General features: G+C 37.1%; 1 protein-coding gene across 2 annotated transcripts in view; it reads left to right on the top strand.

Moving 5' to 3' along the window:
- ATXN7L1 (ataxin 7-like 1) overlaps positions 1–13349 on the top strand; it is a 116178-nt gene that overhangs the window by 29700 nt on the left and 73129 nt on the right. For both annotated transcript variants that reach the window (XM_009883543.1, XM_009883544.1), the window contains exon 2: positions 9423–9527. In XM_009883543.1, coding sequence (XP_009881845.1) covers positions 9423–9527 — 105 coding nt within the window. The remainder of the gene's footprint in view (positions 1–9422; positions 9528–13349) is intronic.

Below are 13349 nucleotides of genomic sequence, written 5' to 3'. Positions count from 1 at the left end.
CCTGCTGTAGAAGTCTCTGAGAAGGAAAGTAGGTATGTGGTGTAGCCCTCTAACTGTTGCTGAAGGTCAAGCATCTAATTCAGGAGTCATACATCAATCTGAGCTGAAATTCCGTCCCATCATCCATGAAGGATACTACTCATGCTGACAAGTCTCATTTGCAGTGAGTCTTCTCTTGATACACGTTCAAGGAAGAAAGCATTGTTCTGTTGCTATATAGTGGTTCATGGAAACTCTCTAGTCAAGGTGCATGATGTTCACTTTGAATTATGAGGGAGATGAAGATAATTTCCCTCTATTCCTTTGCTTATGCTTGCCTGTGGGAAGTTGGGAGATCAGAGGTTTAATGCAGAGACTGATAATCCTCCTGCATGTTCTCTATCCTTTGTATGCACATCTGTGTGCAGCCACACTCACTCTCTAAGGTTTTTGATTGTGATATATGTGGGCATCTAAGAGAAATCCACTGTTTCTGCAGGGTAAGAAAGTCTCCCGATCAGGACTTCTTTGCCATGCTCTCCATACTCAGGAGTCTGGGGACAGTTATACTATATGTTCTACAAATGGGATGTCACCTCTGCTTTTGGATACAGAGTGTGTAGTCTGGATCCTTATAAATAATGTATCTTTTAATGTTTCCTTGCCCTCAGTAATTTAATTTTTGCTGTCATTTAATAATACTGTTGCTGCCCTGAAGATTGCCAGATACAAGCAAGATGAAATTTGTAGCTGGAGGTGATACCTTTAATTAGACTAACTGTAGCTGGTAAGGAAAACAGAGACATTTTGGGGCACACATCTCCTTAAAGCCCAAAAGCCAGATCTAACTCTTTGGTTGTTGGCCTAATTGAAGATTCCGTCTATGTTTACATGACTCTTCTAGCGTGCTTTTAAACACATGAAAGCCAGTTTCTTCCTTGTATTTTGTTCACCTTGATTTTTGAGGCAAGTTATTTAACCGATGTGTGAAAGGTTTGGGATTTTTTTCTTTCATTTCTGTCTTTGGATCTTAATATGCTTAACTGTATCTATTTTACAATGTAACAAGATTTTCTTCTGGGTATTGACTTTGAGCAATTTTATAATAGTAGACTTTGTAAGCAGTTGGAATATGTTCTTGTACGTAAAATGGGAGGCAGCTCAAAATCCAGGTTCACAAGGGGGTTGCTCCTTGAGATAATTTCCCTGAGATGTAATCTAGTCATGAAAGAAAAATATAAGAAGAGTTATAACTTTGTATGCCATCGTTTGATGTTACCAGAGTTGTTACAATTCCCTCATGTTCATATGTTATGATTACACTTACCTAGTTAAAACTAAATATTGTGTAATTGAGTGATGTCCATTTCAATTGCAAGCATGGGATTTATTGCCTGTCACCCTGCCAAACTGTCTTTTGCCGTTGCCTTTCAGCGTTCCACTTTCCAAATTCTTCCATGTGGACTTGTGAGAGAAGGGCTGGTGCAGAGTATGGCCAAGGCGGTGAACGGTCTGTCTTTGCTCTAGCTGGTCCTTTCCAGGACCATCCCCTGTCACTCCAGCCCTGGGCTGCAGTGGCCAAATGCAAACGTTCACTAAGCTATTAATATATTTTAGCAGCTTTAATGTTTGTATTTGCCCTGTAGTTCAAACTCTGATGATAAAAAATTAAAAATAAAGCATTAACCGAAATTCTCATAACCATCCATAACCATCCAAACAGTGGTATGTGACCCTCTCTTAATGTGCACTGTTTTCTTAGTAGTATTACCTACAGCCTTCACATCAGAAATGAGGAGGCTCTTTAACTGAAGGACAGGCAGGAAAGCCAGTGTGTTCAGAAACTGAGAAGGGGAAAGCTAACTTGTCTTGTTACATTGTACAAAATAATTTAAAAGTTAAATGGTGAAGTGGGAACCCAATTTTAAATATTAGCTCAGTAATCTAAAGCATTAGAAACATAAAGAATTATATCAAAGGAGATTATATTCTTCTGAATGTTTTTATACAGTACAAATTAATAAATTTGTTTACTGCTATTTTTAGTTGAGAGACAAGCAACTTTATTTTTACAAAGCTACTTTTGGAGCCAAGTGTCTTTCTTTAATATTGCACAGATGCCTGTGTGACAGACTTCAGTGTGAGCTAGAGAGGCACTGCTGCTCCACAGCGGTTTTATCTGGTCTTGGTCCTGTTGGTCCTGCTTTCCAGTTCTGGACTCCGCATTTCCTTCCCCTCCCTTACGCTAGCGGTAGTGTTCGTCAGGCTCTGCAGTGGGACAGCCCATGGAATTTAACTGTCGGAAAATCTTTTCCTGTTTTGTTTTGTCTGTCCTCATGTTACTTTGCTCCTTGTTCAGAGTTGTCTTGGATTTTACTTCTTGTATAATCAGTTAATTGATGGTACAAGCACAAGGGAGGGGCAGGAATATGAAGCTTGGAGGCAAAAAGGACCATACCAGTGCCTAACTTCGATCAGTTTAAATTCTTGTGGGACACCAGCCTGATTTACTATTGAAACAGAAAATTGCAAAACAATGTTTATTTTGAGTGTCGTACAGTGTTACAGAAAGAAGATCCTTACAGAAGAAATTAAATGCCTTTGCAAATACGAAAAAGTAGCTGTGCACCTTACTAGTTATTTGGTGTTGGAAGCTGTACTTTATCTGAGTTGCGTATGAATAGTGAAATCAGAATTCCATGAGCCGGTGAGGTGTCTTCTGCCTGCTTCAGGAGGTAAGGGGCTGTGTGCCTCCATGTAAGCAAGTTTTAAGAAGTAGGTCTTTCAAGGAGGAAAAACTTAACATTAGTTACTGTCTTATCCTCTAGATATCTTAAGATCAGAAAAGCTGAGATTTCTTGGTGTTGTAGGTGTGCAACATACTTTCTAGACCTGTGAGTTTGGGGTTTTGTCTTCCAGTATTCTTGTCATGTGTTAATTTGGTAGCAGTTCTGGTCATGTGTTGCCAAATTATTTTAGACCGGGATGGCAAATAGCCTACAGAAATTTCACAGAAGTTTTCAGAATTGTGGAAGAAAAGCTTTTTCACATTTTCCCATGTTTGTTTCTTCTCTTCTTTTTTTTTTTGTTTTTTAATGTATAGTGTCTTAAGCAAAATAGTAATGTCAGTGATGTGTAGCTTACTTTGTAATCCCTTCCAAACAGATTGTTGTTATGAAAGATATGCAGATACTGTTAATCCACAACATTTGTTTAGATCACCAATTTCCAATTATGAACTTTTTTTAAATTTTGCTACAGGGCTTTGGGAATTGAAGGCATCTTCAATACAGTTTCAGAATGCCTAGATAAGGCAGTGTAGTACACAATCTTTCCAAGTCACTCAGGGTAGTATTTCCTGTATAAACTATAATTAATGAAAAATTCCCAACATTCTTTAGGATTGCAGGATCCTCATGATTGCTCTAACCTGGGAGGCAGCATACCATTCGAAGTTACTGAGCTGGTTTAAAGATGTCATCACCTTGACTCTTTACCACACTGCTTCTTGTTAAGTCTGTTTGCTGTTTTTTCCCTGCATTTTTTTTCTTCATTTCATTTATTATTGCTGTTGTTGAGAAGTCCAGTATTTCTGTTTTCTTCTCATCAATCACTTGATTATTTTTTTTTAGCATGCAGAATCTTCGGTTGCTTGTATTAACACCCAAAGGACATCAGTCAGGACTTAATGACAACTGTATTTGGCCCTATGTTAGTTCTGTCCTGAATATTTTAATTTTACTTGTTCCTCAATTTCATGGTTACTTCAGCCATGATTTGCATTTTTCCGTCAGAAAATAAATGAGCTTGAGCATTAGTTTGTGGTTCTGACTCTGAAGTAGCCATGATTTGAGCAGGGGCTTGGAGTAAATGACATCCAGCAATCTCTTTCGGCTTCATTTATTCTGTGATTAATGGCAACTGTGACTAGGCATTTTCAGGGGTAAAATGCAGTTTATACTGGCTAGCTAATTACTGAAGCAACTTACTGTTTTGCAGTAAGGAAAGGAAAACTGAAGGAAAACCATACTTGGGGGAGCGTAAAGCCGATGTTAAATGGGAGTGTGACATTTATTTCTAAGATAAGACTATCCTGTCTATGCAAGCATGTTTAACTGCTGTCTGAGTAATACCCTGAAGATGTCTTTTTATTGTTTCAGTTTCAAGTTTCAATTCACCATTCCAATTGCTTAGTTTTTTAAGTAATCTCAAATGTAAAAGTAATCCAATGCACTGAAAGATTTTGTGCATTCCTCCATTTTTGAATGATGGACAGGTTTCTCACTTCTGTGAAACAAGAGGGAAATATTAAGCACATTTCTAGACACAGAGTTTAAAAATCTGTGTCTTCAGGAGCTGGAGAAACCACATGGATTTGGTTTTGTCCATTGCCATTTTTGCCATTTAACTGGTTTTTTTTTTTTTTTTTTTTAAGCTTTTCTTTGTTAATTTTAAACTAGTGTCTTGGATAGTCTTTCTCCCTCCCCTCCTCCCTCCCCTTCTCTTTACACACAAGCATCACTAATATTTTTCAAAGCAGACTTTGTGTGTATATTTAGTGGAGCAACTGATACATAAGAGAATGTTTAAAGGGTGTATAATTTATAGCAAAGGATCATCATTAAAAATTCAATTTCCCATGCAATATTGTGAGGTCTTACTGTTCGACAACCTTAATTCTGCAGTGGAAGAATGTTTTAGATTATTTCTAGCTTGTGTTTTATTATACAGTTGGATGTAAATGATTATGAATTATATAATAGTAGAGAAGGAACTTCATATAAATCATCTGGCTTTGATTGTTGCTAAAAATAATTCCTTTGTGTGTGTTACTGGAGAAGATAAAATGTCATATCTGACACCTGTATTTTTGTGTTTGTACCACAATTTGCAGAAGCAACATTTTCTCTTGTTTCTATAGTATTTGTGTTTTTAATGCACATTTTACCAAGCTGATGTCTTACAAAACTGTGTCATATGGCTACAGCTGTCTCTTTATTTGCAAATGTTAGTAATATTAAAACTATAAGCAGAAGTTATATTTATTTTCCAAGCACCATAGCAAAGTATACACAAAGTGATATTTCGTTTAAGATTTTAATCTATAAAAGTCGTATTTCCTAGAGTCAGCGTTCACTGTCTCTGATTTCCACCTATCTTGCATATTTTTCACATGATATGGACACTCTCTCATCCTGTTAGTTGAATAGCTCTTTTTCAAGCAAGGCTTTTGTCAGTGTACAGTATCAACAGACATGGCTGGCCAAAAGATTTCATTTTGAGGGGACAACGATTCAGTACTGCAAGGAGTAGGGTATGTATAGATAGTACTTCCGCAAGGCATACGGGTACTAGAAAATCGGTTATTTGTTCTTTCTTGCCATCAAGAGTCTACTTCGAATCTACTGAAAGTATCTTCCAGTAAAATGAGGTAACTGTGAAGGGGGCTGTGAGCTGCTTTTACTTAGCAGAACAGCTGGGCAGCTCTTTTTGTCTCAGACTTGTAGCTATCTGTATTTGCACAGAGGGAACAAGCAGATCACAAGCTTGGTAGAGATCACCATGCTGGTCTGGGGTGAGTCATACAGACCTTGGTCGCTTTGTTTCCCTTTTTAGGGAAACCCAAGCTTTGGTAGAAAATAAATATTCTTTGCAGTTGCTCTTCTGTCCCTCCCTGTTCTTTTTGTATGTTGAAAATTATTTCGGTACTATTTGATAGTCACTCACCTTATTCACTGATTATTTGCCGTCTTCTTCAGTGGTCTTACCTTTTTCCATGAAGAAGTCTTTCCTGAGCTAACTTTGGAGATAGCTGTTTTCTCCAAAATTAACCTTTCCTGAAGAGCTTAGCACCATTGCTTCCAGCTAAGCAGGCAGGGAGGTGTGATTGTTGCCTTTAGAAGATATTTTTTTATTTGGAGAGGCCGTTGTCTTTTTAGCTGCATGTACAAGGTCTAGATTGTCAAATGGCTGCAGTCTGATTTAAAAATGATACCAGTTTCCAGAATAACACTTAAGTCCTGGTCGCTTTAAGTAGGATGTGGTAGCATTGAAGTTATTCTTATTAAAAACAAGAAAACCTGTATTAAAAGATATACAGTTGTTTATATTTTCTGCTCTCGTTTTCATTTCAAACTTTCCTTACTTTCTTCGTTGTAAATTCTCTGATCTGGGTTGCATTTGTAATATTATCACACCTAGTAAAGTGAGTCCCCAGTTGGAACTTCTGGGGAGACAATATTAATGCTTCTTACAGTTTTAATTAAAAAGTAATTTATATATACTCTGTGCTTCCAAATCATGAGTTTAATCATGAAAACTGATTCATGCCAATCTTGTTCATTTTGATGAACTAATAGATTTAGTTGAACCTGTTTGGACTTGATGAATTTTCCTCAAACTTCTGCATAGTGAGGTTTTCAAGGAATCCAATCTGAAAGATAGTTTAATTTAAGTTTTTTAGCTATTCTGATTCAGTAAGAACAATTTATTTGTGTAGAGTTATTCCTATTTCTGATTTCCAACCTGTAGTCTTGTGTCCTTGAGACGCTTGGATTAATTTAAGTGGACTTTTGGCAGGTAGCTAATAACTTCACCTTCATAGCAGGAGACTCACATTTACAACAGATGCTTGCACCTCCACTGGGCTATTTCTAGGATCTGCAAAATGAAAAAACTTCCAAAGCGCTACTTCAAGATGTCACTTACTCTGCATCTGTGTATTGTTTTAATGCTGTGTTTCACACAGCAGCATTTTGGTGTGTTCTCCTACACATCTGTGCAGTTTCTTTGCCTGTCAACTTCTGCCACCTCAGTATCACAAAAACTCAAATTTACCCATTAGGTGCAGTGCTGTTTGCCAGGGTTGTGCAGCGAGCTCACAGGTACCAGAACTTTTCCTTTACTGCTCCTTGACAGTGTCTGGTGGAAACATAGATGATTTTGTGACCCTGTGAACTAACCTCATTTCTTATTCCATCTCTATCCTTGGATAGATTTCTCCAGTATTAATACCTTATGTGTTTTCATAAGTTACTCCCTGCAGCCAGACTTCATGAAAACTAAGACTCAGACCCAACCAGACTTGATACACCTCAGAGCTGGGCATGTTTTAAAGGGTAGTATACAGAGCTGTGAAGGTTAAATGGACTTAAGGAATTTAAAATGGAAAGAAGTTGTAACTTTTATGTTTGTAAAGGGCAAAATCTGTATGTTTTCATAAGAAGATTGTCACCAGACCATTCAAATAACAGAAAAAAAGGGTTTAAGTTGTTGAGATGTTTTGACCATGTTTGAAATATTTTGTAACTGTAATTAAACGCATGTTTTCAAGCTGAGACTTTGTGTCAAATTACACGTGGAAGAAATACTCCTTCCTATGGAGTTTACAGCACTGTTAGTGGAAATCTGTAGATTCTGATCAAATATATCCTTGGCTAAGAATTGCCAATGTTAAGTGATTTTTAAGGTCACTGACTTGTCACATTAAAACAAGAAATAAAATAAACAGGCCAGACATAGTGCCTGTTTAGGGTTTTGTTTGTTTACTTTACTAGTAGGGAGGATTTGGTTTAATCTAACTGGGCAGTTTTGGCTTCATCAGTACTAACACTACCTACAAGAAATTACCAAAGGAGTTTATACCTCACCGCTGTCATTCTTCTAAATTGGATGTGTTGATTGTATTCATCTGGCTGTAATGCATTTAAAGGCTTGTTTAGTCCAAGACTAGCACTGCAAAGGGGTCATGATTGGTTAATGTTTCAACTGGATTTCGTAGCCTGGTATGAGCGGTAACAGAGAGAGAGACTTTTGGTTTTCAGAGTGTAAAGGAACCATTCACATTGTATCAGACTATGAAATAACCTGCAGCTTGGTGGTGCTAGTTTGTGCCGAAGGATGCTTGAACAACTCTGTTTGTATCTACCTGTGATAACTGCCTGAATTACTACAAGAGGGGTGCCCCTTTCCTCTGTGGGTTTTTTGGGGACTGAAGATACTTTGCGCTTCATCACGCAAATACTGCTATCTTAAGTAGTGATGTTACTTACACAGTGGTACAGGCCAGGGCAGAATTACTTATAAAAATAGTTCTAGAGCCAAAATGTTTGCTTTGGTTAAGAACTAATGAAATAAGGAACCTGCTTGAGTCACTTATTGAAAGAAATCACTATTTTTAAAGAAAAATATTACTTGTATTTATTGGAGAAGTAGGATTTGGTTGCTGATGTTTATCAATCACGGCTGCTGCTGCACATGGTTGTCCTTACTGAGGGTCTTCACATTTTTCCCTCCAGTTTAAAGGGCGCCACGTTGATATTTCAGTCCGAGTCATAAGCCACGTTTGCAAGTTCTATAATAGATTTCAGATGCTGCTGAATAACACTGGAATGCCATTTTATGACACCTTTAAATAAAGATGTCACTGCCCTGTTCTGAGAGGTAGTGCGATCTGTGTGGCCGATACTCAGCACAGGGTTAATAATGCAGCAACACCTTCGTTAACAACACTGGGTGTGGTGACATGATCATGCCAAAGTGCATAAAAGTGACTGGAGTTTCTGCCCTCTAAGCTGAGTTGCGGTGGGTGAGTATGTGTGCTTGTTCTTAAGTAAAGCAATACAGAGTGAAACAAGTTACCTCACTTGTAATGTTAGAGCTCTGAGACCTTCAGTAGTAATTTAAGCCTATTTTACTCAGTGTTTGTAATGGCTTAAGAATGCATGTGTTGCATTATGTGAGAGGGACAAGTGTCTGTCATTGTCTGACTGTACCCGTCTTTTGATTTCATGAAATTCCTCATGCCGTCATTGAGAAATACCTCATTAACCAACTTTGTCTCTTCCCAGAGTTTTTGCTGGGGCAACAAACAGCAGGGCATTTGAACTAGGAGGGACGTTCACACAGAATCAGAAATTTCACGTCATGGCATCTGGTTCAAAACAGGAATGACATTCCTGACCGTATTTTAAGCTGTAGGATCCTTAACCTTGGTTACTATAACTAGCTTTTAAGCAGGAGTTCTTTAGCAATTTGTAGTAAAACTTGGAATATTGGAACATGGAGCATAACGTGTGCGCTGTGTTTTCTGAAAGGATCTTTAGGCAGAGATTTTTAAAAGACACATTCTTTTACTGTTTCAACAGTTGACCAGTATAAAAATGCTTATTCCACTTCTTGGCAGTGAGTGTTAAGACAAAGGTGTTGCTGCCTGTGTTTTGACTCAGACTGAGGGATGAGACTGCAGCAGAACCTTGAAACCCAGAAGAGGAAAAAATAAATTTCTTTAACATATATAAGAAGCTCTTATGGAGCAATGTATAAATTTGCTTTGTATAAATTAATATAACAGTAGTGGCCCTACAGTATTTTCTTTTTTTTTTCTTAATATATATTTAAAGCATAATTTCTAATTCTTGTATATATTTTTAACTTTCCCACAGATATGCACTTATTTGGCCATTATCCAGCTCATGATGATTTCTATCTTGTAGTGTGCAATATCTGCAATCAGGTAGTCAAGCCACAGGTTTTCCAGTCACACTGCGGTAAGTGAATGTTTTCTTTCCTGAATTACAGTGCCAAACTGGCGTATGGTTCTCTTAAGAATCATTGCATACGATCATGACAGAGGCTTTGCAGATATACATTTCTGGTTATCTTGTGTTCTTTCCACAGAAAATACCAGTGATGCCTGAAAATAAGCGTATTTCTTGCAGAGGAAGTTAAATTAGTTGTTCTAGAAGCTGGGCTCTTCCAGTTGAACTTGTTATACTAAATTAATCTCTTACAACAAATAAATCTTGTTAGTTAGATACTAGCTAGGCTAAAACTATTGGATTGTCTTTTATCGAAGCTACAAAGTGAGGGCTGTGATACTGATCGACGTTAACTGAAAGTTGGATGTTATGGATCGTTTTCTGATGGGATTTATGCATAGGTGTATATAGGGTTTATTTTTGTATTTATCATAGGGTTTAATTTTTTACATAATTGGCATGTCGAGTCACATTTGTTAAAATTCTGTTGAAAAATGTTCATTTGAGAAGCCGCAGAAATGTGCAGATATTTATTTCTCAATTAGTATGACAACAGCAAGATGACAATTTTTATGTTGATTATTTGTAAGCAGAACTAGTTTAGTTAAAAATTTTTGCTATTGATTAACAAACTACTTTCAAATATTGTCTGAAAACCTTCCCGCAAGATCTGGTTTATTTATTACTTATCCAGTGGTTTATTTGTTATTTGTCCAGTGGTTTGTTTCTGTGGTGGTTTTGGGGGCTTTGGTTTTTTGTTGTTGTTTGGGTTTTTTGTTGGTGGGTTTTTTTAAGGGTTGCAGAATGTGACTGGAATGGCTAGTTTTGCATGAGGTTTAATCAAATTCAGTTTAATCAAATTAATTTGAAGGTGATTGCATAATAATGAAAGGTAGCTAGTACTGAGGATAGAATCAGTTAAAAATGTTAAGGAAAAAAAAAGAAGACCCAGCAAGATTGTCCTTGCCTACATACAACAAATAAATTTCACAAATCCTGTGTCCTTTTCAGTGTTCTTGGCAGCAAAGCAATACAGTATGGGGAGACTATAAGTGGGATGAACAGAAAATACAATAGTTTATTTACTTTTAAAGAGACGTTACCAAAATACTACCTTGGGTTTGTATGGATGGACTGCTAACAACTAACCAGGAGCAACTGCATTCATGTTGAAAGGAAGTTGTATGAGTCACCACTACCTTTGGCCCAGATTGAAATAATTGTGAAAAAATTGTAATAGTGGAATACCCAGTGAATAAGAAAAAGTCTGAAAGTATTAGCATTGTGGGAGAAGGACCTATTAATTTAATGGTAGGGACAGGTATTAATTTCAGTGTTTTAACAAGCCGTCCTGCAATTTTTTTCATAATTTGTTTCTTGTCCTTAGTTGTCTGTGGTTTCTTTCTGCCCAGCTTCAGGTATCTTATGGTTCTTTCAGTGACTGAAAAGCTTCTCTGTATGGTCATAGGTAGAGTGGGCACCATAACTATTGAACTGGTGCATTAATGAAAGATCCGCTACAGAACAGAAGAACCTAGATAACACCTTGCTGTAGCCTTCCGTAGTTATGCTGTTTCCTGGGCATGACCTTCTGGTTTGGGAGCAGTATGCAAGTTGGTCCTGTTTTCTTGTAGGAGGTATAATGAATTGTGTTTCTTCTAGATAAAAGTAAAGTAATCAACGTTAGAAGGAACTTTTTGAGCTCTTTGGAAGTAATGAGTTACCATCAGTGTTAGTGTGTTGCCTGTAAACGGCAAAGATCCTGTGAGTCACTGTTCTTTTTTTCTTTTTCTCTTTTCTCCATTGCTCCGCTACTTACACAAATCCTTTTACTTCATCTTCATTATAGCAATCCTGTTACACTGAACAATTGAGCATTAAATTCTGAATTGCTTGATTAAATCAAGCAATTGATTAGGCTTGATTGAGCCTAAGGTCAATAAAGACTTAAAAAAAAAAAAAAAAAGAAAGTAGACTATACTAAAAGAAATGGAGAATACTGAAAATAATTGACCAAAGGTGTTACCTCTTGAAGACTGTACTTAAGCTAGTCAGACTTGTTTCAGGAAAGCTGTGCTGGAATATAGCTGAAAGGCATGTGGAAGAGCTTTGAATGTACAGATAAAATTTTTGTCTTAAAGAAGAAACAGAAAAAGTGTTGTACTAAAACTCTGTAAAAGAAGTTTTAGAAGAGAGAAGGTTTCTTGGAGGTCTTGGGAATTACCGTAAAATAACTAATAATTTATTTTCAAAAAATCAATCTGCTAAAAGTACTACGTGTATAGGTGACATGCATCTACCAACGTATAGTTGTTTTGATAAGAAATTAGTAAGATCTAAAGAAGAGCTCTTAAAGGATCTTATTAATTGATCTGTGATCTGTAGTTGCACTGTCTGGTGAGAAAATGATAAAAGTCTTGCATTAGAAAACAGATCAACTGTGAGGTGCTTGTGGCTGAATAATCTCTCACTGTATATGTTATGGTATCAATAATCCATTGAGAAAGGTTTGGAGAAGGCTTTGTTTGAGACATTGGTACTGGCTGCACTGGGCTCCTCTGTGAAGCAGGAATATTTAATTTTCAGTTTAATTTAGAGTTGGAAAGAATCAATTTTGTCGATCAGATTTTGTTTAGTTAGTCCATGCAGCAGAATACCTGTAAATTCAGTGATGCTGTCAGTAGACTTTGAGGTAGTTTAGACTATATTTACCATAAAATGCATTATTATACATGTCTTGAATTGCAGCTTTAGAGTTGTAACAAAGACAATGGAATGAGAAAGCATTAGAAGCCTCTACTGTTTTTTTGGCTCTTGAAGGCAGCGTCATGGGGAGACTTTATTGCTACTGACAAGGACTTGTAGAGATCTATTCCAGAATCTCCCACAAAGTGTGTTTTGTTACTAATACCCCTGGTAAGATCCAGTCCATATTCTCTCAGTAAGGATTTAGGTCCATGCCAGACACGTGCTTTATGTTTCTAGGTTCCCTGCATTGTAACTTGAAGGTCTTGGCTTTGGAACAGCACTGGAATGCTTAGTTTAGCAAACGTTTTTATGACACTTCTCTTGAGCCTTTGCTGGCGTTTGCCTTTCTCCAGAGCATAAGGAGACTCACTGTTTCATTCCTCTCTAATTTCAGACATGTGGCAGCCATCTTGATGGCACGGGGAAGTTATGAAGATTATAGAGGCAGATGTTGTTATTTAACTTTTAAGTGTTTGATTCCTAGAACATCAAGCAGAAAAAGAGAAAAATCTGGTTGTGGTTCAGGCATTTTTAAAGGGAGGCGATACATCATACAACCTTAGACTGGTAGAAATCAGGAAGGTAAAAGAAGAGATCTGGCTAATTAGAGGACTAGCTTGCTGAACTTGAGAGTCCTTGTAATAAACACGGCATGAAGCTCAGTGTTGCAAAGGAGCAGATATGCTCTAGCCTCTAAGTCAGTGATATACTGAATTATTTTTAAGAGCAGTTTCACGTCCTTGTATCCGTGGGATAAACATTTGTATCCATTTGTAAGGATTAAATCATTCATGTACATGTGGCATAAGCCCAAATGAAAGAGAGACTTGCTGTTATGGGCTGCTGGATAAACTATATAAATCAAATAATTTCTCGAGGTCATTCAGTATTATTGTGCACTTAGAAAATAGTATATCATAATGTCATCAACAATAGGGTTGAAATAGTGTTGCTTCTGAAGCCAGTTCTTTTGAGTAACTTGTTGCAGTGGTACAATGTCTTAGATATTTTTTTAATGTGTGAACATGTAGTTGTGTTTATTTCTCCACAAAGTAGTTTGAAATGACAAGTCAGTCTAGTTAT

The sequence above is a fragment of the Charadrius vociferus genome, unplaced genomic scaffold, assembly GCF_000708025.1.
Source record: "Charadrius vociferus isolate BGI_N301 unplaced genomic scaffold, ASM70802v2 scaffold704, whole genome shotgun sequence".
Taxonomy (NCBI): Eukaryota; Metazoa; Chordata; class Aves; order Charadriiformes; family Charadriidae; genus Charadrius; species Charadrius vociferus.
Note: the sequence above shows the minus strand (reverse complement) of the source record. Positions and strands in the feature narration are given on the sequence as shown.